Here is a 24,059-nt window from a genome sequence, read left to right as displayed (position 1 = left end):
TATATCGAGCTCAATGTCCAAGTTTTCAGATGATACAAAGGTCGGCAGGGTTGTTAATGACACTAATGACAGCATGCTGGTGCAACAGGATCTATAAAAGTTGAGCAATGGGCTGAGAGATGGCAACTGAAGTTTAACATTGACAAATGTAAAGTACTGCATATGGGAAGTAGTAACCCCAGAGTAATTATATCAACTTTGCAGTACTGCACTGCCAGTGGTAGAGAATGAAGAGGACCTGTGGGTAATTGTGCAGACAGTCTGCAAGAGTAACCCATGGTGTCCTGTCAATGATATACAGGAATTTTTCTTGCAGGGATAAGGAAGTGATTATACCCTTGTATAAGGCAATGGTCAGTCTACACCTTGAGTAGGTCTGGAGGTCTCATTTTAAGAAGGATGTAGAGCTGCTGGAATGAGTACTGAGAAGGGCAACAAGATTAGTGAATGGAACAAAGGATTGCTGTTACGAAGAAACGCTTAAGTTTTGCAAATTACAGTGTCTGGAGACTAGGCACCTGCGAGGTGATCTGATTGAGGTTTATAAAGCCTTGAATTGAGCATGCTCAATGCTGATGAGATTCTTCCTCTTGCTCAGATCGCCTGAGAGGGCATAAATTCAAATTGAGGAAAGACAGTTGTAGGATAGGTGTGTGGAAATTTGCCTTTAGCCAGTGGGTGGTTGATTGCTGGAAAAAACTTCCATCTGTAATTGTAGAAGTTGATAGGTTAAATGGATTCAAGGCAAAACTAGACAAACATTTGGAGCGAATGGATAGGTGAAATGAGGTTTTTTTTTTTTTTTTTTTTTGGCTGATGTTATATAAGCCTGCTTTCTTGCATCATGTGCCTTTACTAATGCTAACATACATGGTTGATGTTTCTTCCTATTCCTTTCACTTAACACATTTGCTGCTGGAACACAAAATTGCATCAAAACTAACTGCAATTTTTGTGCCTTGACACAAATATGCATCCATTCAATTGCAGTCAATAAATGAGCACTGTAAAAAGAAAAGCACATGAAATTAACAACTGAGTGATATTGGCACAGTGATTGACTCATGGGCTATTGCATTATGGCTAGGATTTAGCTTATTATCAGTTGCGTTGTGTAGAGAGCACTATAAAATCTGAGTACGTGGTTTACTGTTTCATATGTTCTTTGCTTATGCTAAAGTTATTTTATCTAGTTTAGTATTTTCCACAAGAAGTAAAGGTAAAATATTTTGAAGATTATGCTTGCTGAGTTTTAATACTTTCATTTGTGAAAAACAAAATATCATTCTTAGTGTGTCTCTGTTGATAAAATTTTGTGTATTAAGTATTTTCCTATAAAATTTTACCTTAAAGGATTGTTATAATGGATCCACAGCATGAGATATCAGGACTGAAAAGAAACAGGGGTGGATTGTATGCTGAAGCTGATAACACTGACTCAGCTCTTTATAATATGTCATCTTATACTGAAATAGAATTCAATTCAAGTGGTGCAGATAGAATTGTTGATGCTAGAATGCTACCAAAAACAGATGCCAGCATTACCTGGAGTGATAATTCTTCACAGATGAAATTCATTTACTAAAAAGCACTGCCCTACTAGTTTCAGTCCCCAAGGCACAAATGAAGGATTCTTGCAAATATAAGTAGCAGTGAACTTGTTAAACAGGGGGTTTCTCTGGGTCCATTTTTGAATGAGATTTTCTTGAACTGTAGGCATCCACATGTCTCACTTGTTACTTATGCTGATGATATCAAAATTTTCTCCTCTATATCTACCTTTTCTGATTGCATGAATCTTCAGTTGACTTGTGAACATGTGTTCAATTGGGTGACCTGTAATGTTCTTCATTCAAGCTTAGAAAAGTGCTTTATTCTTACTGATCATGACCATTATAAGTAATATCTCATAACATTTGATTTTTGCTTCGGAACTAATTCTATTAATAGAATGTTTGAAATTAAAGACCTAAGTGTGGTCTTTCCATCTTCATGGTATATGATGGTTCTCACTATCACTAAACTTGCAGCTTGTAGTTAGGCTTACATAAACATACACTTAGACTTCAGCTCCATTTACAAATTGTTTGTTCCACCAGTCCTGGATTATGCAGCTTGTGTTTAGTCACATTAAAATATTGGAAAGTCTGCAAGCCAATTTTATTCAGATTATCTCTATTGTCAGATTATTTTACTACAGTATTTACTTTTTTACTAAATCCTGTGATGACTATTGTGCCCATTACTGCCTTTAAAACATCAGTTGGCTATACTGGAATTTATAGTAGCTGGAATTTTATAGTACTGGAATTTATAGTAAACTTTTGAATAAAATTATCTCTGGCTCAGTTAATTGTCAACTCAGCTCTTAAAAAATATCAAATTTAATTGCCCTCCAAGATCTATTAGACATTTTCAACATTGGTAATAGACAAATCTTGCACAAATCATTTAGCCTCTCAGTTCTTTAATAGAGTTGAAAAACCATTCAAAGACACAAATTTAGACACTTTTTCATTAAATAGAAAACTTAAATAGAAAAAATGCTTATCCTCATCATTTCTGGAAATCGTTATCTATTTAATCTTATATTTTCATTACTTTATTATGTAACTTTATTCTCATTAAGTATCAGTTTCATTTTAGTGTTCTTTTTTGGTATGCTATTATTTTATTTATTTTTTTATTAATGCAATCAATAATGTAAGTAAATTATTTAGCTGTTACTTTCAATTGTTTCTTAATGTTTTGTTATTATAAATGTATTGTTGCATATACTGTACATACATATATACTGATTTGTAATTATAAATAACCTTCCTCTTTGTAATATTATATTTTTGTATTTATTGCCTTTTCAGGAATTGTATTCTGTTTCTTATAATAAATAAATAAAAACATACGACTAAGATTTTAGATCGCCTTGCCCTCCTGTCTTAGTTATATTGATGATGTTTCATCATAATTAGAGTTGGTTTCAAGATTCAGGCAAGTCAATGGCTTGAATCCTAGCAAATCTATCATAGATTTAGTCTCCCTTTCTCCTTTTGTGACTAGCATTCCCAACATGCTCACTGAATGGATTTAGTGAGTGGAGAATATTTGGTGTGTTTCCACATCAGAAGTTTATATCAGAAACGAAAGTGAATACTTTTTTCTCTTTGTAACCAAATTACAAACCATTTACAAACGTTTACAGGCCAATTTACACACTTTATTACAGCTTGTGCATATGTACACAAGCTCTTCACTGTTTGTGCTTTGCTCCATTGCAGTACACCTCGCTGCTGGTAACAGGTTATTTGTGTTAAACATGATCACTGCAAATGTGGCTTTTTTGACATAGTGCTTGATTTAGTATCCCCCTCTTCTCTCTCCTTGTATGACCAGCATTCCCAATACATTTATTGAATAGAGCTTATATTTTGTCAGTAATCTTGCAGATGAAACTTCCCTTGTCTTTATTCATGAAGAACAGGGTGGTTAATATTGTTGCCCCAACTGTAATGATAGAAATCTTTTGACTGTATGGATGAACAGTTGACCAATGTTCAGCCTTGGGTTGATGTTCAAGATACCCTTTGGCTGAGCATTTGTGTGGAAATTGAAGTTAATCCTAGTCAAGTTTCACAGTTAATTGTGCTCATCAACTATGACTTAGTTGGAGTCATTTTATGTCATTATCAATTACAAGTGGAAGATATCATTCCACTTGCTTTAATCATAACTAAGGCCTCAGAATTAACCCCATTTTTCAAACAAGTCCATGTTTTGCTACACCATTTGCTATCTTAAAAGGATAAAAAATGGTATAATAGGATATGGAAAAGTAACTACCTTCCTATCTTACACTGTTACTGTTTAATATATTTATTATAACGATCTCTCTCTCTCTCTCTCTCTCTCTCTCTACTTTAACAAATCAGGCTGACAAAGGCATCCTTGGATGTTGAATGATGTTGTTAATGTTATTTTATCCTCTGAACAAGTTCATATGTTACTGACTACATATAAATATAAAAATGCATTTTTATTTTTACATGTAGTCAGTATTTACATATTTGTTCATCATCATGATTTGGTTGGAAGTAACAAAGAATTTTAGTGACTTTAATTTGAAAACAAGGCTTAGGTGGTGCTGTTATCTAGTGCACAGGTGCCAAATTCACACACACACACAGTAGCAGTAGAAAAATTTGAAAGAGAAGATATCATGCATTGCTATAAACAGGCTGAATATAAGATAATTTTTCTTTACATCAATCAACATTGCCAAAAAATGAATTTATTAGACATTTTATCATAAGGACCATTCTAGAATAATGCAAAATCTTCTCAAAATGGTAAACGTTTTTGCAAACTTATTGAAATTTTATAAAATGTAGTATATCCTCTTTAAATACTGCCATTTCACAATATTTTTATTCAGATGTAGCACTATAAACTTTTAAAAAGTTTACATCATTTTTGATGCATAATGACTGTTTTGCTTCCCTGTGTGACTTTTTGGATGAAATTATGTTTATCTCTAGTTATGACATTAGGTCACAATAGCTTATTTTTTTTCGTGGTGGTGAAGGTAGGTTAAAACTAACTAGTGAAGGTTGATTCAAGTTGAAAATTTCAATTTGAATCTCAACTGGTGAAGGTTTATACAAATTGAAAATCAACTTGAATCAGATTAGTTTTTCATAGTTTATTTATTCCGGGCTAAATATGTCATGACTTGAATTCAAAAGGAAAATGAAGTGTCTCTAATTATCACTCTATACATTAACTTATTTAGTTAACTTGCCAAGAAAGAAAGAAATTAAAGAAAAGATTGTTGAATTGGCAATTCAACGTTATCAAGCATTAAAAATCTTTTGGCATAAGTATGGAGATTTTTAATAGATCCTTTATAGTTTTAATCATTAGCTTTCTTTTTTCACAAGGAATGACATTTATTATTGTAATTTTACAATTTAAATGCTAGTTATTGTTAAATTTTTTATATATGTAGCAATCTTTTGTTAGTGTATTTCTAATAAGCATTTCAAAAATAGCTGTAAATATATGTTAATATCAATCTTTTTAACAGTATTGGTGAATCCATAAGTACAAAAGCAGTAGGAAAATTTGAAAGAGAAGATATCACACATTGCTACAAACAGGCTGAACGTAAGATAATTTTCCTTTACATTTGTAAATTTTAGGCGGATTGAATTTCAATAAAATCTGTTGGCTTAAAACTATTTTTTCTAATTTTTTTAACCAAGAACATTTGGAGAATATTTTCCTTAGCAAATAGATTTTATGCTTGATTAGGAGCCCCAAACATAAAAGACATTATAGCCAAAAACATTATATATATATATATATATATATATACAGGGTGTCTCAAAAATATTGGTACTAACGTTTGGGGGAGGTAGGTAACATCTAAAGGAATGTGAATCGCATAGGAACCCATAACCGGAAACGTCACGGGAAAGTAGTAGCAGAGGCACAAGAAGCAGAAATGATACAAGACAGTAATTAGTGGCAAACATTTATTTAACATAATATTAACAATGGAGTACGAGATGGATGCATTTCATGATGTTACAACAGATGCTCGAAGGTTCCACCATGAGACGCGATGCATGCGTGACACCGACGCAACATGGATTGGCAGACACGGTCGAACACACCTGGAGTTTCTTTGACAGTAGCAGCAGCGCAGACGAGTCTCACCATGAGATCCATTTCCATCTCCACAGGCAATTCATACACGATAGATTTGAGGGCGCGCCACAGAAAGAAATAAAAGCTCGATAAATCAGATGAGCATGGGGTCCAGGCAACGGGTCTACCACAGCCAATCCATCGACGCCCAAAATGCCTGTTTCAAATGGTCACGAACACACCTTCCATAACGGGCAGGCGCCCCGTCATGTTGAAACCAAATGTTGCGTCTCACATTTGCTGGAACATCAAGTAACCCTGGTAGAACTTGTTCAAGAAAGATCCGATATTTACCGGAGTTCATGCGGGATGGTAACAGGTATGGGCCGACTAAGCAGTCATCGACCATACATGCACACACATTTATTGCAAAGCGATGTTGTGCCGCATGGGGGCGCACACCGTGTGGGTTGTCATGAGCCCACACATAAGCATTGTGTTGATTGAATAAGCCTTCCTGAGTGAAATAAGCCTCATCCGTGAACAAAACATAGGCTGGAAAATTCAAGTCTTGAACACTTTCTTGGAGAAACCACTGCGCAAAAGCCACACATGCAGGATGATCTTGGGGGAGCAGTAACTGAACCCTTTGGAGATGAAAGGGGTGTAAGGAATCATCGTGCCAGACACGTTGTACACTGCAACGAGACACTCCTAAGGCAGAGGCAACGGCACGTGTGCTGGTAGTAGGATTATTCTGGACAGCATTCAACACACTTTTTTCCATGGCGGGAGTTCGCGTTGAACGTGGTCTGCCCGCACTACTCCTGTTACCTCTAAATGACCCATAATTGCACAAATTTTGATGCACACACGCAAACAAATGGTGGTCCGGTACATGTCTGTCTGGGAAGCGTTCTCCATAAATTCGTTGAGCGGCTCGTCCATTGCCCTCTGCTAATCCATACACTAGGTGCATGTCTGCTAGCTCACAGTTCATATATCGATGTATGCTCTTCGTGCGGTGACTACCGCGCCGTCTACCGACTTACAGTGACATTTCCGGTTATAGGTTCCTATGCGATTCACATTCCTTTAGATGTTACCTACCTGCCCTAAGCTGACCGGGCTAGCCAGGTGGGTAAAGTGCCTGCCTGGCAACCCAAAGGTTGCGAGTTCGAATCCCGCCTCGGGCTTGGATCAAAGTACTGCAAAAACCTTGGGAGGTGCATTATGGCCACAGAAGCCGATGCACTAACAACTACAAAAAAAAAAAAAAAAAAAAAAAACCCCTACCCTAAACGTTTGTACCAATATTTTTGAGACACCCTGTATATATGAAATATGAGATTAAAATGTGGAGAAGTGGAAAGATAAAAATAAATAAGGTATGACAAATGCACCTGGGTGCTCAAAGCAGCAGCAAAGGATGCAGAAGTTTATATATGTATGTTTTAATAAATAAGACAGGTATGAAGATGGAATAAATACACAGAATGCCAAAAGCTAATATGAAAAGGATAGCAGAAATATGAGAAATTGTAGGTGTGAAAAGGGAAAAATAATGTGAATATCGTATATGTTATGATGAATTAAGTAAAATTATAGGCTGAATTATAAAGCCAAGGAGTGACCTGTAAAGTAAAAATGATTAAGTCAAAATGATATATTAATAAAAGTAAAGGTAGCTGGCATCAGATAAGGGTGGATAAATTTGGCTATAAGTCAACAAAGGGAGGTAGAGAAAATGTGCAATTGAATCTGATGTTAGCATAAGTAAATATTGATACATGATCAATTATTTATTCGGGGGACTACACCTGATCATACACTTTTATCCCTTCCCTAACCTCCGTAGCCAAGTGGTCAGGAGCGGGAGTGCAGTAGCACTCCCGCTCCTGACCAATTGATCTGCCAACCCGCACTGGACCAGCATGGCAGATTATGGTCCACTCCCCTCAGCTTGACTTGTTGAGGAGGCTTCCATCCTGCAGTGGGTTGATAATGGCTGCACTTTATATTTTTTTACTAATTCTACTAAATTCGACAAATTCTACCAAATTATATTTACCAGACTTCTATTTGCATTTTCTACCAGAATTTTGCACTCAGTTAATTTTTTTTTTACAATATACGCCTAGTTTTAATTTTAGTTCACCTTAATTTATTTTATATAACATACACTGTGTTGGGACTACCTTATCCATACTTTGTAAGAGTTATACTGTTTTCCCTTTTCAATTCCACTTGATTTATTCTTAAATTTCTTCTCTTCCACATTTATGGACAAGTAAAGAAATGCAGGCCTTGATGCTTCATCAGGTGTAGTCTCCTGAAGAAATACCTGGTCATTTATCAATATTTACTTTTGCTAACATCTGATTCAATTGCATATTTGCTCTACCCCCCTTTTTTGACTTATAGCCGAATTTATCCACCCTTAACTGATGCCAACTACCTTTACTTTTATTAATATATTATTTTGACTTAATCATTTATCCTTTTCATATTAGTTTTTAAAATTCTGTGTAATTTACACTTCCATTCTCATACCTGATATTAATAAATATATATATTTATTAAAATATATATAAGATGCCCCGTAAGTCTGGTTTTATAGAAAAGTATATCCTTCAATTAATTTGAAAAAGTAATATCTGTATGAGTATGAAGAAATATCTTTGAGAAAATATGGTAATTAGTAATTATTTATTAACAAATTGCCAGAGTCAGTAGTAATTTTTATCTGCTAAAAATGAACAATGGTGTGTGGATGGTAATTGAAAAAAATAGATTTAAGATGATCCCACACACACACACACACACACACACACACACACACACACACACACACACACACACACACACACACACACACACAAAAGAAGAAATTTAGGGATATGAATTTTTTGGAGACCTCAGTAGCCATTCAGTTTGTCTATTGCATCAAGTTTCTCATTGGGGGAAGAACTTCATCCAACCAATGTTTTGCACTTTGTTTAAAGGCTAAACTTCTTTTAACTTTCAAAAAGCCTTGATGCTAGTGCTCTAGCTACCAAAATTAAAACTGACTTACCATTGCCATCATCATTTCCAGATATGGTTCCAAAACTTCATGCAACAATGGGAGTTGTATAGTTCAGCATTCACTGTTTGTTCCGGGAATGCCAGTTCCAAAATGCATGAATGCTTCCCCACACTGTAATGGCTACCGTACAGATAAATAATGTCATGAAGCTCATACTCATTTTGTACTGTTGCTCCCTGTGCCAGTAAATGAACTGACATAGCAGCCTTGCATATCTTACTTTCCAAGGTGCCTCCGTAGCCAGGTGGGCAGGAGCAGCAGTGCGTAGCACACGCTTCTTGATTAGACTGGGGTTCGAGCCCGTGATCCACCAAATACGGAGGATGTGGAAAGGTCAGGGAATGACCACCGCATATCCCAGAGCAATATGGCCTTAGTTGCTAATGCTCCTAAAAAAAAAAAAAACTAAATAACTAAAAAAAACTTACTTTCCAACATATCATGTATTTGCCATGAATTTCAGTATTCTAAAAAAATGCTAATGGGTGACAGTAATAAAGTCTGCATTAAAGGTTGTTAGTTTCAGTTTAAAAACAAATATCACATAAAAAAACAGTTTATCCATTTAAAATTTTACACTAAAGCTAAAAAGATTTTCTTGCACTTAATTTTTGCTTTTTTTTAAATTGTCTTTGACATCTGGACTTTTTCCTCCTTCTGTGAATGGATGGTAATTTTAAGGAAATGCACAAGAAGGTAGGTTGTTTCAAAGGTCAAAAATAAAACAGATAAAGAAAAGAAGAAAAGTTAGTTTAGCAAGTTTGGAGTTAAACTGCAAATTGGATGTTAAATATCTGAGTACATGCTCAGAATGCTTTGGAAGAAAGAGATGGGATTACATATTAGGCAGGCGAAAGCAGATTATTAGAAATGTTTGGCAAAGGATGCAAAGAAAAACAGGAAAGAGTTCTATAAACTCTAGAAGAAAAGGGATGAATCAGATTGGACCACTTAACATAGATGGGTTGACTATTGATGATCATGCTCAGGTAACTGATACTCTGAATGAGTATTTTGCATCTCCATTCACACGTGAGGAGTTATTCAATGAGGGGGAATGCCAGAAGTTTATCAGACTCTGATAGGGAGCTAAGTGATTTTGTAATAACTGATCAAAGTGGAGGAGAAATTGTTGAAGTTAAACATAAGGAAAGCACCTGGGCTGGATGGGATCTATCCAGTTATATTAAAGGAGGCAGCAAAGGAAGTAAGCAAATCCTTAGCCATAATTATAAGAGCTTCCTTGGACTCAGGGGAGGTCCCCATGGACTGGTGGTGTACAAATGTATCACCAATTCACAAAGGGGGTTCAAAAGGTGACACAAGTAACAATAGACCTGTTAGTTTAACTTGTGTTCCGAGGAAAATAATGGAGTCACTGGTTAAAGAAGTATTACAGGATCATCTAGACAAGACTGCAGTAATAGTTAAGACACAGCATGGGTTTTTCAAAGGGAGGTCTTGTCTGATCAGTTTGATTGGATACTATGATGTGGTCACAAAGGAACTGAATGTTGAAAATAATTTTGATATCATATACTTCGATTTCAGGAAAGCTTTTGCTACTGTTGCACGTGGAAGACTATTTGGAGAGGTATGGTATTAAGGGTAAGTTGTTACAATGGATAAAGGGATGGTTGAGTGGGAGACGACAGAGAGTGGTAATCAATGGACACTGCTCTGCGTGGACAAATATTATTAGTAGAGTTCCCCACGGTTTGGTGATGGGCCCATTGTTGTTTTGTGTATTCATCAATGATATTGATGAAGGTATATCAGGATTAATGTCTAAGTTTGCAGATGATACAAAGGTTGGCAGGGTTGTTAACAGGGTTGTACAAAGTAAAGACAGTATGCTACTCCAATTGGATCTAGATAAGTTGGGCAAATGGGCTGAGAAGTGACAACTGAAGTTTAACATTAACAAATGCAAAGTACTTCGTATGGGTAGCAATAATCGAAGAGAAACGTACCAACTGTGTGGTACTACACTCAGGGAAGTGGAAAGTGAAAAAGACCTGGGAGTAATTGTGCAGTCAAATATGAAGTTCGCTGAGCAGTGCAGATGGACTGCCAGGGCAGGTCATGGAGTCTTGTCAATGATATATAGGAATTTTGCTAGCAGGGACTGGGAAGTGATTATCCCATTGTACAAGGCAATGGTCAGGCCACACCTGGAGCATTGTCTACAGGTCTGGAGGCCTCATTTTAGGAAGGATGTAGAGTTGCTAGAACAAGTGCAAAAAGGACAACAAGATTGGTGAGGGGAACAAAGGGGTGCTCTTACCAAGGAAGGTTTAGGTTCTGCAAATTGCAGCACCTGGAGAGCAGACATCTGCGAGGTGATCTGATTGAGATGTATAAGGATTTGTATTGAGGTGTATAATGGATTGTGCAAGCTGAATGCCGATGGGATTCTTCCTCTTACTCAGATTAAGAACCTGAGGGGGCATAGATCCAAATTGAGGAAAAATAGTTGTAGAATAGATGTGCAGAAATTTGTATTTAGCCAGCGGGTGTTGATTGGTGGAACAGACTCCCATCTTTTGTTGTGGAAGTTGATAGCATAAATAAATTTAAGTCTGAGTTAGACAGGCATTTGGAACTAATGGAGGGGTGAAATGGGAGAGGTTTTTTTTTTTTTTTTGGCTGATGCTGAATAAGTTTGCTTTCTTGAATTGTATGCTAATGCTAATATGCTAATTCAGAGGAACAGTGGCCATGTAAGTAGCTGCAGAAAAGACATGAAGCATAAACTGAATGTTGTGACAGGTAGCAGAGTACTTGTAAGAGAGAGAGGGATTATTAACTAAGGACCTGCTCTTTTCCTTTTTTGGATAGAATCAAGGGGGCTCAAGAGAGGCTTGGGAACAATACCCAGGCGTAAGAATAATATTCTGTAGGGGAACAATACCCAGGTGTAAGAATATTCTTTTAGGGGAACAATACCCAGGTGTAAGAATAGTATTCTGTAGTAGGGCAGATCTGTGATTTGAACAGAGTTAACAGATGTTTAGAAGAAAAGAACACCAAGAGCAAAGGAGACAGAGAGCCTAGTTTTTTAAATGCCACGGAAGTATTGTGATATGGCATGAAAGGAGCCGCCAACTTTTTTTTTTTTTTTTTTTTTTTTTGTAAAAAATAATACAGCACTAGGCTTTAGAAGGATTAAAGTTAACTAAGTTTGTTTTTGTCTCATTGGAGAATTACTTGGAGATTACAGATTTTCAGTCAGTGAGAGGGGTGTCATTAATATGTAGAAGGGAAAAAGAGTGGGTGCAAGAACAGAACCTTGGGAAACTCCAACTGAAGAAGTTAGAAGACAGAGAGCCATCTACCATTATGTATAGTGAGTGGCCAGAGAAGAAACTGGCTATCCAGTTGCAATAATTGGAAGGCACCCTCAGAGTATTGATGGATCTGTGTAATCCAAATTTGGGATGAAACTTTCAAATGCCTAACCCACCAGAACAATATCAAAAGAGTGGTATGTTGTCTGTGCAGTATTAATATTGAGGGATTACTAGAAGAAGCAGAGTGTGGATTTCATAACTGTCTCCCTTTGAACAGTGCTAAACTGTTCTGAACTGGACTGAATTGAGGCCCTGAGCACGACATCATCCAACTAGTGGCTACTAGGTATTTCTGCATTCAAGGTATATTACTTAAGGAGAATACTCCTGATGATCATTGAGGAGACTACAGTTCACAACCTTCAGAAGTTGTAAATGTATGGATATATTTTTTGCTGTATCATTTACACATTGGTGTTGGTGTAAATGATATAAATAATCTGAATCTGAATAATCTGAGATTTTTCTTCATCTCATATATTGAACTTATGTTTTTGTTGACTTGGCCATTTAAGTCAAAATAATCCTTGTTAGCAGAGCCCATTTAAGGAGGTTAAGACAACAGTCCTAAGCCACAACTGCAACAGAGAACTCCAAAATTTACCTATATTAAAATTTATTTATATACTTGGGGGGGGGGGGGGGAATTATTTATATTATAAAAAAATGAAAAGTAAATGGAAAATTAAAAAAAACACAAAATAAAAATAGAAAAATAAAACCTGTCTGTACATCATAATTGTTTTCCTACTGCAAACATAATATGTTACTATTGATAATCCAAAAATTAAAAAATTCCAAATAATTTGGGCCACAAAATTGCTTCCAGCCCCCGAGAATACTTAAATGGGTCCTGCTCATTGGATTGTGTATATTGATGCTGCAATAGTTTAATTATCTTCAAGTCAAGTCATACTAAACGGAGATGTTTAGTATGACTTGACAATAACATTTATTTCTGTAATTTATGGGTTTCAAATTCTAAACACATTGAAGGTTATGGAAATAAGCGAAGAAGGTGCAGATTGTCAATTCACCTGATGCTTGCCTGTATATCTATACAGCCACTCCCCGACTTACGTAACAGTTGTGTTCCATGGAACTCTATGTAAGTCAGAATTTCCCTAAATGCTTATGCAGCACTTGCAACTATGCGCACTGAATTTGATTGAAGCAAAAAAGGAATGTTTGACGAACATGTATATAGAATTATTTATTAAATTTTTTTATCTTGTGCGTAGGAAAAATTACAAAAGTGTACAAAATTGCAAAAATTACAAAAAGAGAGAGGAGACAGGCATAACTCAGCAAGTTTTACCTTTCAAGCATTGTTGCCAGAATTAACTCTCCAGCTGATAAGCACCCCACTGCAGAAGTTGATGGCTGTGGAGATTTAGAAGAGGTTTTTTCAACACATCACAAAATTTCTCTGCAGCTGCAGAATCGGCACTGGCGATCTCGCCGCATACTTTAATGTTTTGGAAACCAGTGCGATGCTTGAACCTATTAAAGCACCCATTGCTTGCCACGAACTTGGCTTGGGGTTCACCGTACTTATCCTTAATATCTTCATAAATATTTCTTGCTTTTGCTTGAATGGGCATTGGAATCAGGGGCACTTGCTTCTGAATCTGATTGTCCATCTATATTATTAATAGCTTTTCCATCTTCGATATAGTGCCTGAACGCTGTTTTGTGATCACTGTTGATCCTTTAACATGTTCTTTTATATGCACACTGTCCTTTAAAATAATATTCACTGTTGAAGCAGCGAGACCTAATTCCATGCAATAGATGATAAACTTTGTCCAGCTTCATTTATAAATCAATTTTGTTTCATTTTTTTAAACAACTCTACTGCAGAATAGTAAACTGACTACCCTTCCCCAATTAATGCTTGATTTGGCATCTGCTGCTTATAGCTCTGCATAATGGCTGGAAAAGTAAATGCACATCGTAGAGCTTCACTGCGTTCCTGCAGGCAACGGCACCAGTCCTCGGAGGAAGAAAACTCGGAGGGGGTTCCCTCCTCGATCGCGATGACTAGAAACAAAATTCGGACCACGAAACAACAGGCTTCTGCGGCAAATGAACACGGCATACCTGCCACGGACAGCTCTCCTGGCGGCGACGATGCCGATTGTAATGGGGTGAACAGCGATTGTGCTTCTGCAGCATCCACGAAGAGACTTCCTACCCTCAAGAAAAAGTTTCTCAAAAGACCCGACGCATCTGGTTCACTTCCCCCTAAACAATGGGAGGATGAAGAGGAATGGGATGAAATGCCGAATTTATTCAGCAAAGATTTTCCCAACCTGAAAATTATACACAAACTGAGGCGCAAAATGGAATACTGTCTCCATAGCAAAAACATCATTATAGAAAATGAACAGCTGAAGGCCACCAACGCCCAACTCAAACTAATAAAACTCTATCTAAAGTAACCAAAAATCCAACTCTAGCAGCTCTGAATACCGGGCTACCTTCCAACCAAGCTTCTGATGAAGATACTCGGCACCAGTTGTCTTATGCCGCCACGCTCAAACTGCCTCAGATCCCCACCACACAGAACAAGCATATGCTGATTATAAAAGCTAGAGAAGGGTGCAACATCCCAGATAGCGATGGAGTGAAGGACACCGTCCTAAAGAAGATAAAACCAAAATTAGACAATCTCCAAATCAAAAGCATTCGCAAAATTCCCGACAAAGGGATAATATTGGAAACAGCCACTAAGTCAGATCTAGAACAGATCAAGTCTTGCGGCACAGCTGAAGATCTAACTCTTACCTTTGAAACCCCTAAACTCAGGGGACTAAGTTTAATTGTGTTTGATGTAGATGGCTCAATCCAGAAAGTTGACCTATTGGAGGAAGTATATAACAGAAATCTCTTTGAATCCATGAGCAAAGAAGAAGCCATTATGGAGATGAAAATTCAATTTTCCACCAATGGACAGACTCGTGGTCGACTTAATTGGGTTATAGAAGTGTCCCCCAGGATAAGGAGATTCCTACACAGCCAGGATAGAATTTATCTGGGCTGGTCATCCCACAGATTCAGAGATTTTGTACCAGTCCTGAAATGCTACAAATGTCTTGGTTATGGGCACACCTCTGCTAAGTGTCTTAAAAAACAACCAATATGTGGGCATTGTGCTGAGGCAGGGCATCTCTACAAGGACTGTCCCAACAAAGCCTCGCCTCCTAAATGCTCAAATTGCAAAGCAATTAAAAAACCCTACGATCACTCTGTGCGGGATGGAGCGTGCCTTGTATATAGAAGAGCAGCAGATATAGTACGCAATAAGACCAACTATGGAAAATAGGATGCTGAACCCCCCCCCTCTCCCAGACTTCGTATAGCTCAGATCAATGGCCAAAAATCCATCTCAGTGGCAACACAGCTTCATCCTCTAATGGACGAGTTGAATCTAGACATTCTTCTCCTTCAGGAACCATATTGCGTCCGTGGAAGGGTCTCTGGTTACCCCCTGGCTTTCAGGAAAATCCAGACGACAAACCAATTGTGCCTCGCTGCTATCATCGTCCGCAATCCAGACTTAGTAGTAACACAGATAGAATCACTCTGCACTCCCCGCCTAGCGGGGGCTACAATAGAAGGCAGCTTCGGCCGTATTGCGGTCCTAACAGCATATTTCCAATTTGGTACCGACATCCTCCCGCATATAGCTCGACTAGAACAAGCTCTTGACCTCCTGAAGAACACTGATGTCATCATAGCAGCAGATTCAAATGCCCGGTCGACACAATGGTTCAACACCTCTACCAATGCAAGAGGAGATATGTTAGATGAATTCATTGCCTCACGCGGCCTTGAAATCATCAACAGATCAGGACAACCAACCACCTACTCTTCAGGAACTGGAGAGTCTAACCTGGACATCATGCTGACTACTTCTTCTCTTCGCAATAGACTCCTCCATTGGCAGGTGCATGACACGGCCACTACTAGCGACCATCACCTCATCACTTACAGTGTCACCGATTCTGCCCTCCCTCGTCAAGTGCCTATCCAGGATATTGTAAGATTCTCTACTAAAACAGCAAACTGGGACCAGTTTGACAATGTAATTCAAGATGTTCTTGACCCAGCTAGCAACTTCTACCAATCAATGAACAGTGCGCAGAAAACAGACTTTGTGCAGAGTCTGCTCCTCAAAGCTTCAGAGGCTTCCATGAAAAAATGTTCCAGGAAACCAAGATCTGTTCCATGGTGGTCGCAGGAACTCACTAACCTGCCCAAGTCTCTGAAGCGCGCTCGGAAAGAATACCAACGCAAGAGAAGGACTGAACCTGCTCACATCATAGAACAGTATAGAGACCGATTCAAAGCAGTCCGCCGTGAATATACTAACAAAATTTACCATGCCAAGCAAAGCTCCTGGCGTTCCCTTGTCGAGACTGAGGGGAACTGGAATTCATGGGGTTTAGTCCACAAACTCGTGAGGAATAAGCTGGGATCCACGGATGTCATACACTCTGTCCGCTCTGATGACTCATCTGAGACTACACACTGGGAAGATACAATCAACCGGATTCTGGATGAACTAATATATCAGGACAACACCAACTCTGACACTGACATCCACAGGAAGATAGCAGTACAAAATTCCAGCTTCCAGCCAGACATTATGGAGGAACCATTCACAGAGGAAGAAGTCGATGCAGCAATTAAAAAAATCAAAAAAAGGTAAAGCTCCTGGTCTGGATTTTATTGAAGGCGAGACTGTGCAACGTCTCTGGGCCATAGCTCCAATGATACTTCTTCAGCTCTTCAACACCTGTCTGAATGAGGGTAACTTTCCATCATGTTGGAAGCATGCTAACCTGAGGCTCTTACCTAAGGATCCCACAGGTACCTCCAAGGCATACTGCCCGATTGCACTGCTTCCCATTCTCGGCAAGGTTTTTGAGAGACTGTTGCTCTCCCGCTTCCAACCCTGATATGAAGCCAGTGGTTTGGCATCCTCGCTTCAATTTGGATTCAAACAAGGGTGCTCCACAATTGATGCTCTATCTAAAACCCTCAAAGTTGCAGAACAGTCGGATGCAACTTATGTACTGGCAATCTTCATTGACTTCAAAGGAGCTTTTGACACAGTGTGGTGGCCGGGCGTTCTTCAGAGGGCCAGAGTCTCTAACTGTACTTGGAATTTCTACCACTGCCTAAAAAGCTACTTCTCTAACCGCAAGGTCAGCATCAAAACAAAATATCACTGCATCACCCGACATCTAACCCGAGGCTATCCCCAGGGCTCCATCCTGGGGCCAGCTGTTTGGAATATGATACTCGACGACCGGCTCCTGAGGGACTACCCACACACTACTCAGCTTTCTTATGCCGACGACATGGTTATCATCGAGGGCCCCCCTCGCGCTACTATAGAAACCCAGGCCATGGTTGTTCTCTCTGCTCTGTCCGTATGGGCCACTGAAAATAAACTCTCAGTCTCCACTGAGAAGAGCAAAACCCTCCTATTAAAAGGCAAACTGGACTTCTCCAGACCTCCTACCATACGTTTTAATGGCCGCCCACTGAAAAACTACCGATCGGTGAAGTACCCGGGAGTAGTTTTGAACGACAGGAGAACTTTCATCCCCCATATCCAAGCTATCAAAGAAAAGATAAAAAATTACATCACTATGTTAGCACGTTTTACCTGCAAGGACTGGGGTCTTAAAGGACCAACTCAACGCCTTTTATACTCAGCAGTATTTATACCAATTGTCACATATGGAGCTGCAGTTTGGTACCACCGAATGACTTTAGTGCATGCTCAATGTAAAATTCAGCAAATTCAATGACTTATGCTCTACAAATGACCCGCGCATGTAGAACGACATCAACTGCTGCCCTACAGCTACTAACAGGCCGCCTCCCTTTGGACCTCCACGTCGCTTTTATCGGACTCTCTAATGCAATTAAGAAGAATAAGGAAGCTGAATTCCTCACTATTCAAACCCGTACCGATACGGACATCAAACAGGAACATAAACGTGTGTGTCTAGAATTGATAAACTTATGGCAAACTCGCTGGAATAACTCCACAACTGGTGCAACTACTAAACTTTTCCTTCCTGAGGTAACCTACATCAACAAACAACGTTCCACTTGGTTCTTCCCTAACGTCTATGCTTCCTTCCTATTAACTGGCCACGGGTCCTTCAAGAGACGCCTTCTAGAGTTCGGCCTAGTCGAGGATGCCCTCTGTACCTGCGGAGAACCTGAAGACTGGGATCACGTGATGCGCTCATGCAACGTATACTTAGATCTAAGAATCCAACTACTCCTAGACCTCCACACTACATCACTTCGGCCAGAAACCAAGTTATTGGAATCTAATGATACCTTCCGTGCACTGACCAGTTATGCCAATGAGGTCTTTCGTCGTCGCTGGCATCACCTGCAACTCCCGAACACTACTCCTGGATAACCTCCTCTAGACAGCAACTGATAACCAGCACCGAAACTTCCAGACATGAAACTGCAAATGGCGGCCAGCCCTGTCGACGCCGCTCCGTGATTCTCCATTGTGATGATCCTGGACTCTTTAATTTGAACTTTACCTATTCTCTTCTTCCTACCCACAGTCTTTCTCCAGGACTCCCACAACTGTACCTAGCACTCTTCCTGCTCTGTTTCGCCTGGGAGGATGCCTATGCTCTGTCATCCTCGCTATCTTGTCTGTCTTCCACTTTCCTGTCTCTTCTCTGCTCTTTCCTTGGCCTTCCCCACTCTCGCTCCTGCAAGAGTGTGGACGGCCCGTCAGATGTCTTTTACTCCCTGGTCCGGCTCCTCGTGCCAGTGGACGGATGCTGGGAGGCTCCTTCCTGGTGATCGCGCCTCCCAGTAACGAAGAGGCCAGTCAAACAACACAAACAAAACACTACTCACACATAACCCACACTGACTGGCTTTGCTATGTTAACAGAGTATTTAACGCGGATTTGTGGGAACCGCATAACAAAAAAACACTATGTCCACTTTCCGTTGGTCCCTTTCCCCTTCACCATTGCAATAAGTAAATAGGAATGAAGAGAAGATTCTGAAAATTTATTTATGTTTTTTATATGATTGAAGAACAACAGCTTAAACAGTAATTAGGCATAGTAATCTGTAAACCATTTTTTTTATATCATTTATGTAACATTGTTTTTGTATCAATTTGAATTTACATTGAAACATCTAGTATTCGGTTTTCTTTGTTTCCATTCGTTAATATAATTTCTTTTTGTAGGCAGTATGAAAGTAAGAGATATAACACTACAAACATTGGAACAATATGGCAGTGGCATATCCAGGTACATCTTAAACAACAAAATGGAAGATGTTATGTTCTCTTTGTCGGTTACAAAGGACATCCTTATTGGTTATCCATTTTCAGTATGTTTGTCTGTTAGCAAGCAGACAGTTATTTTATTTTTAAGAATAATGGATATAAAATGCATATATAAAGTATAAACCCCGAATTATTTTATAATTCTTTCAATTATGAAATATTATTATTATTATTTGGGACAACTTAATATAATGGTTTGAGACAACTAGAAAATTATCTGTGTTATTTAGTGCATTAAATTACTAAAATTCTAATTATTAGAAATTGAAGTGAAATATAAATAACTGTAATTAAACCATGAACTGTTATCAAGTGAATTTTATTATGTATTCAGTTTTACTATAAGTAAGTTAGACTCTTGAGTTTCCCATATGTAAAGTACTACATATGGGAAACAGCAACCCCAGAGCAACGTATCAACTCTGTGGTACTACACTGACAGTGGTAGAGAATGAAAGGGACCTGGGGGTGGTGGTGCAGGCAGATATGAAGTTCTCTGAGCAGTGCAGACGAGCTGCAAGAGTAGCTCATGGTGTATTGTCAATGATATATAGGAATTTTTCTAGCAGGGATAAGGAGGTGATTATTCCCTTGTATAAGGCAATGGTCAGGCCACACCTAGAGTACTGTATACAGGCCTGGAGGCCTCATTTCAGGAAGGATGTAGAGCTGCTGGAACGAGTACAGAGAAGGGCAACTAGATTGGTGAATGGGACAAAGGGGTTCTCTTACGAAGAAAGGCTTAAGTTTTGCAAATTACAGTGTCTGGAAACTAGGCACCAGCGGGGTGATCTGATAGAGGTGTACAAAGCCTTGAATGGTTTGAGCATGCTCAATGCTGATGGGATTCTTCCTCTAGCTCAGAAAAATTACCTGAGAGGGCATAAATTCAAATTGAGGAAAGACAGATGTAGGATAGATGTGCGGAAATTTGCCTTTAGCCAGCGGGTGGTTGGTGGGTGGAACAGACTTCCATCCCTTGTCGTGGAAGTTGATAGCCTAAATAAGTTTAAGGCTCAGCTGGACAGGTATTTCGAACGAACAGAGGGGTGAAGTGGAAGTGGTTATTTTTATTTATTTATGTTACTTTTTTTTTTTTTTTTTTTTTTTTTTGGCTGATGCTGCATAAGCTTGCTTTCTTGCATCAAATGCCTCTACTAATGCTAATGCTAATGCTAATGCTAATGTAATAGAACCACTTAATAATGGGCAACATCTGTGGATTACATGTTGAATTCTGTTATTGGACCTAATCAGGAAAAACCGAAAGCTGGGACAAAACTGTACTGGGTATTAAAAAAACACCTGAGCTATCAGCCTTCTATTCGCTATCCAGTTTCCTGATGGAGCTTTAGTAAGCATTCCCTACTCAGAAACATTCACTTGACACCACCTTCAATTCATCTTCCTCTTTATCTGCCTCTCAATCTATTACTATTAATTTTTGATGCAGATGTCTGTTTAGGAGATCTTTCTTCTCCTATCCTACACGCACATACCATATTTAGTTTCTTAATTTTTATTGTATAGTATTAGTAGTGGTATGGATGCAAGAAAGCAAGCTTATACAGCATCAGCCAAAAAAAAAAAAAAAAACCCCTTCTCATATTACCTGTCCATCCTCATTTGTCTATTTCTTCCTTGAATTTATTCAGACTATCCACTCTACAACACCAAATGGAAGTTTGTTCCAACAGTCACCTACCTTCTGGCTGAAGATAAATTTCTGCACATTTATCCTACCACCATCTTTCCTCAATTTGAATTTATGCCCTTTCATAGTCTGAAGAAGAAGGATTCCATTGGCACAGAACTTAATTAATTAAATCCATTCAGAGGCTAAAACACTTCAGTGAGATCTCCTTGTAGGTCTAGTCTACAGATGCTTCTTTTTTTTTTCCTGATAAAAGACTGATTTAAATTTAAAACAAAGTTCGGTTCTTCAATAAATGTAATAAAAGTTTCAGTAAGGTTCCTTTAAGTTAATAAAAATCCTTGAGTAGATATAAACTGCCATTTACAGCTGAGCCAAAAAGAAGTGGGTATATCAAGAAACAAATAAACAAGGTAAAAGACATTTCAAATTCTATGCTTGATAAATTTGAGAAACACACTACACAGTTGACCTGTCCAAAATTTGTTGAAAGAATCCTATAGTGTACTCAGTAACAAAAAAAAATAACATCACATTTAACAAAATACAATCCATAATCTCTAACAAAGTAGGATGTACCAAGATCAGTTGAAAATTTGAAATAGCTTGGTGATAAGATACTTTGGGAAGCTTTTATTTCTTCAATTCATTAGGAAAAGAACTTTATGGAAGACATTCACTGTGCAGAAAAAACAATGTGTTAAAGATATAAACTAGCAATCTTACAATGTAAGGAGGCAGAAAAATTATTATTTATACCTTTAGAACAAAATCCTCTTACTACAGTGAAGAGTCAAATATAATCAGAAATAGCCTCAGTTGTAGTAATATTGAATTGTATCCCATCAGCAAATATTCATTATAGGCAGACAAACTTTTCTGAAAGTTCTGATACTTCTTTGCTTAGCTTGAAAAACAAAAAAATTAGAGGATGACCAAAGGTTTACTGAAAGGTGAAATATAACAATCTCTGGACGTTGACCATCTTTTCAATAAATAAGCCAATATACAATCAAAAATCAAACTTCTGACACGAATAACTGACACACAAACCAGTGAAGCTCCTGAAATAAAAAATATACATAATATAAATTAATGTATTTCAGAGCAAATGCCTTCTTTGAATTAACAGGCATATTTGTGGAAGAAGCATTAAATAAATCATGTTGCATAATAACCAATGATGCATAAAAGCAGAATGGTTGGAAGCAAATGTGTGCTCAGAATTTAAGACAAAAGGGTCCAAGGATATATTTGAATAAATGCTAGCTAATATTAGAATTCTCTAGTAGGAGGAGGGAAGTTTCTCAGAGGTCACAACATTTAGAATGGATTTAAAATGATTATCTAGTAACCATGTTAAAGTGAGCGATTAACTTTAATATTAAAATCACCTACGCAATTTTATCTGAAAACTTCTCACAATTCTGCAGATACAGAGAGAGGACAATAAACAGCAGCTATAAATACAACAAATTGGAACTACTTAAACTTTGAGACTCTCTGAATGATAACCATATGCTTCCTTTACTGAGTTCATAACAATAATAAATGCTTACCTTTCTTATTCAAACAATTTGTTTGATAAGACACTGAAAATGCAAAACAAACAGAAAAATATTCTAAAAATCAGCAGGCTAAGCTAGGTAAAATAAAAGAATTAGCAAGAATTAACTAAAATATCCATTGAATCAGGTAATTTGTTTCAAATACTATGAATATTCTGGGAACAAAAAAAAAACAAACCAAACGAAGTATTTAAAGTGAAGTGAAATAACTTCAATAAAGGAATTTTTGCCAAATAGGACCAACTTCTCTCTCTCTCTCTCTCTCTCTCTCTCTCTCTCTCTCTCTCTCTCTCTCTCTCTCTCACACACACACACACACACACACACGATTTTGCTCTATCCCCATGACCTCTACAAATTGAATGACACAAATATTGCTAATTCTGTTAAAAACTACAACTGGTAGATGAGAAGGAAAAGAATAAAGAAAAACAATACTTGTTCTTGAATAATAAATCATAATTGAAATACTAATAAATCTACAACAAGACAACACATGCAACACCTAGCAAAAACAGCAACAGGAGACCAAAAATTGATGAAACAGGTGACTTAGCTTACACATGATGCAAGAAAGCAAGTTTATACAGCATCAGCCAAAAAAAAAAAAAAAAAAAAAAAAAAACCCTTCCCATTTCACTGATCCATTCATTCCAGATGTTTTTCTAGTTCTGCCTTGAATTTAGATAAGGTATCAACTTCCACAACAACAGATGGAAGTTTGTTCCAGCAATCAACTACTTGTTTGCTAAAGACAAACTTCTGCACATCTATTCTACAACTATCTTTCCTCAGTTAGAATCTATGCCCCTTAGGTTTGTAATCTGAGCAGGAGGACGAATCCCATCAGCATTGAGCTTGCTCAATCCATTCAAGGCCTTATACACCTCAATCAGATCCCCTCGCAGGTGCCTAGTCTTCAGAAGCTGCAATTTTCAGAACTTAAGCCTTTTTTCATAAGAGCACCCCTTTGTTCCCTTCACCAGTCTTGTTACCCTTCTCTGTACTCGTTCTAGCAACTCTACATTCATCCTAAAATGAGGAAATGCCAATAAAAATGCCTGACCATTGCCTTATACAGGGGGATAATCACCTCCTTATCACTGCTCGCAAAATTCTTGTATATCATTGACAAGACCCCAGACCTATCTGCTATCTGGCAGCCTATCTGCACTGCTCAGAAAACCATATCTGACTGGACAGTTACCCCCCCCCCCCCCAAGGTCTCTTTCATTCTCCACTACCCTGAGTGTAACACCATCCAGTTGGTACATTTCTCTGGGGTTACTGCTACCCATATGCAGTACTTTGCATTTGTCAATGTTAAATCAGTTGCCACTTCTCGGTCCATCTACCCAACTTTTCCAGATCCTGTTGCAGCAGCATA

The 24,059-nt window shown here is 38.1% G+C and overlaps 1 protein-coding gene across 1 annotated transcript in view; it reads left to right on the top strand.

Annotated features, from left to right (window-relative positions):
* The window catches only part of LOC150079133 (annulin-like), a 289,306-nt gene that overhangs the window by 200,890 nt on the left and 64,357 nt on the right, over positions 1–24,059 (top strand). The window contains exons 11-12 of the mRNA XM_090382437.1: positions 5,081–5,160; positions 19,349–19,494. Coding sequence (XP_090238563.1) covers positions 5,081–5,160; positions 19,349–19,494 — 226 coding nt within the window. The remainder of the gene's footprint in view (positions 1–5,080; positions 5,161–19,348; positions 19,495–24,059) is intronic.

The sequence above is a fragment of the Mastigoproctus giganteus genome, chromosome 10 (assembly GCF_048544385.1).
Source record: "Mastigoproctus giganteus isolate SK-2022 chromosome 10, ASM4854438v1, whole genome shotgun sequence".
NCBI lineage: Eukaryota > Metazoa > Arthropoda > Arachnida > Uropygi > Thelyphonidae > Mastigoproctus > Mastigoproctus giganteus.
The sequence above is the reverse complement of the archived record's forward strand: the minus strand, read 5'-3'. Positions and strand labels throughout refer to the sequence as shown.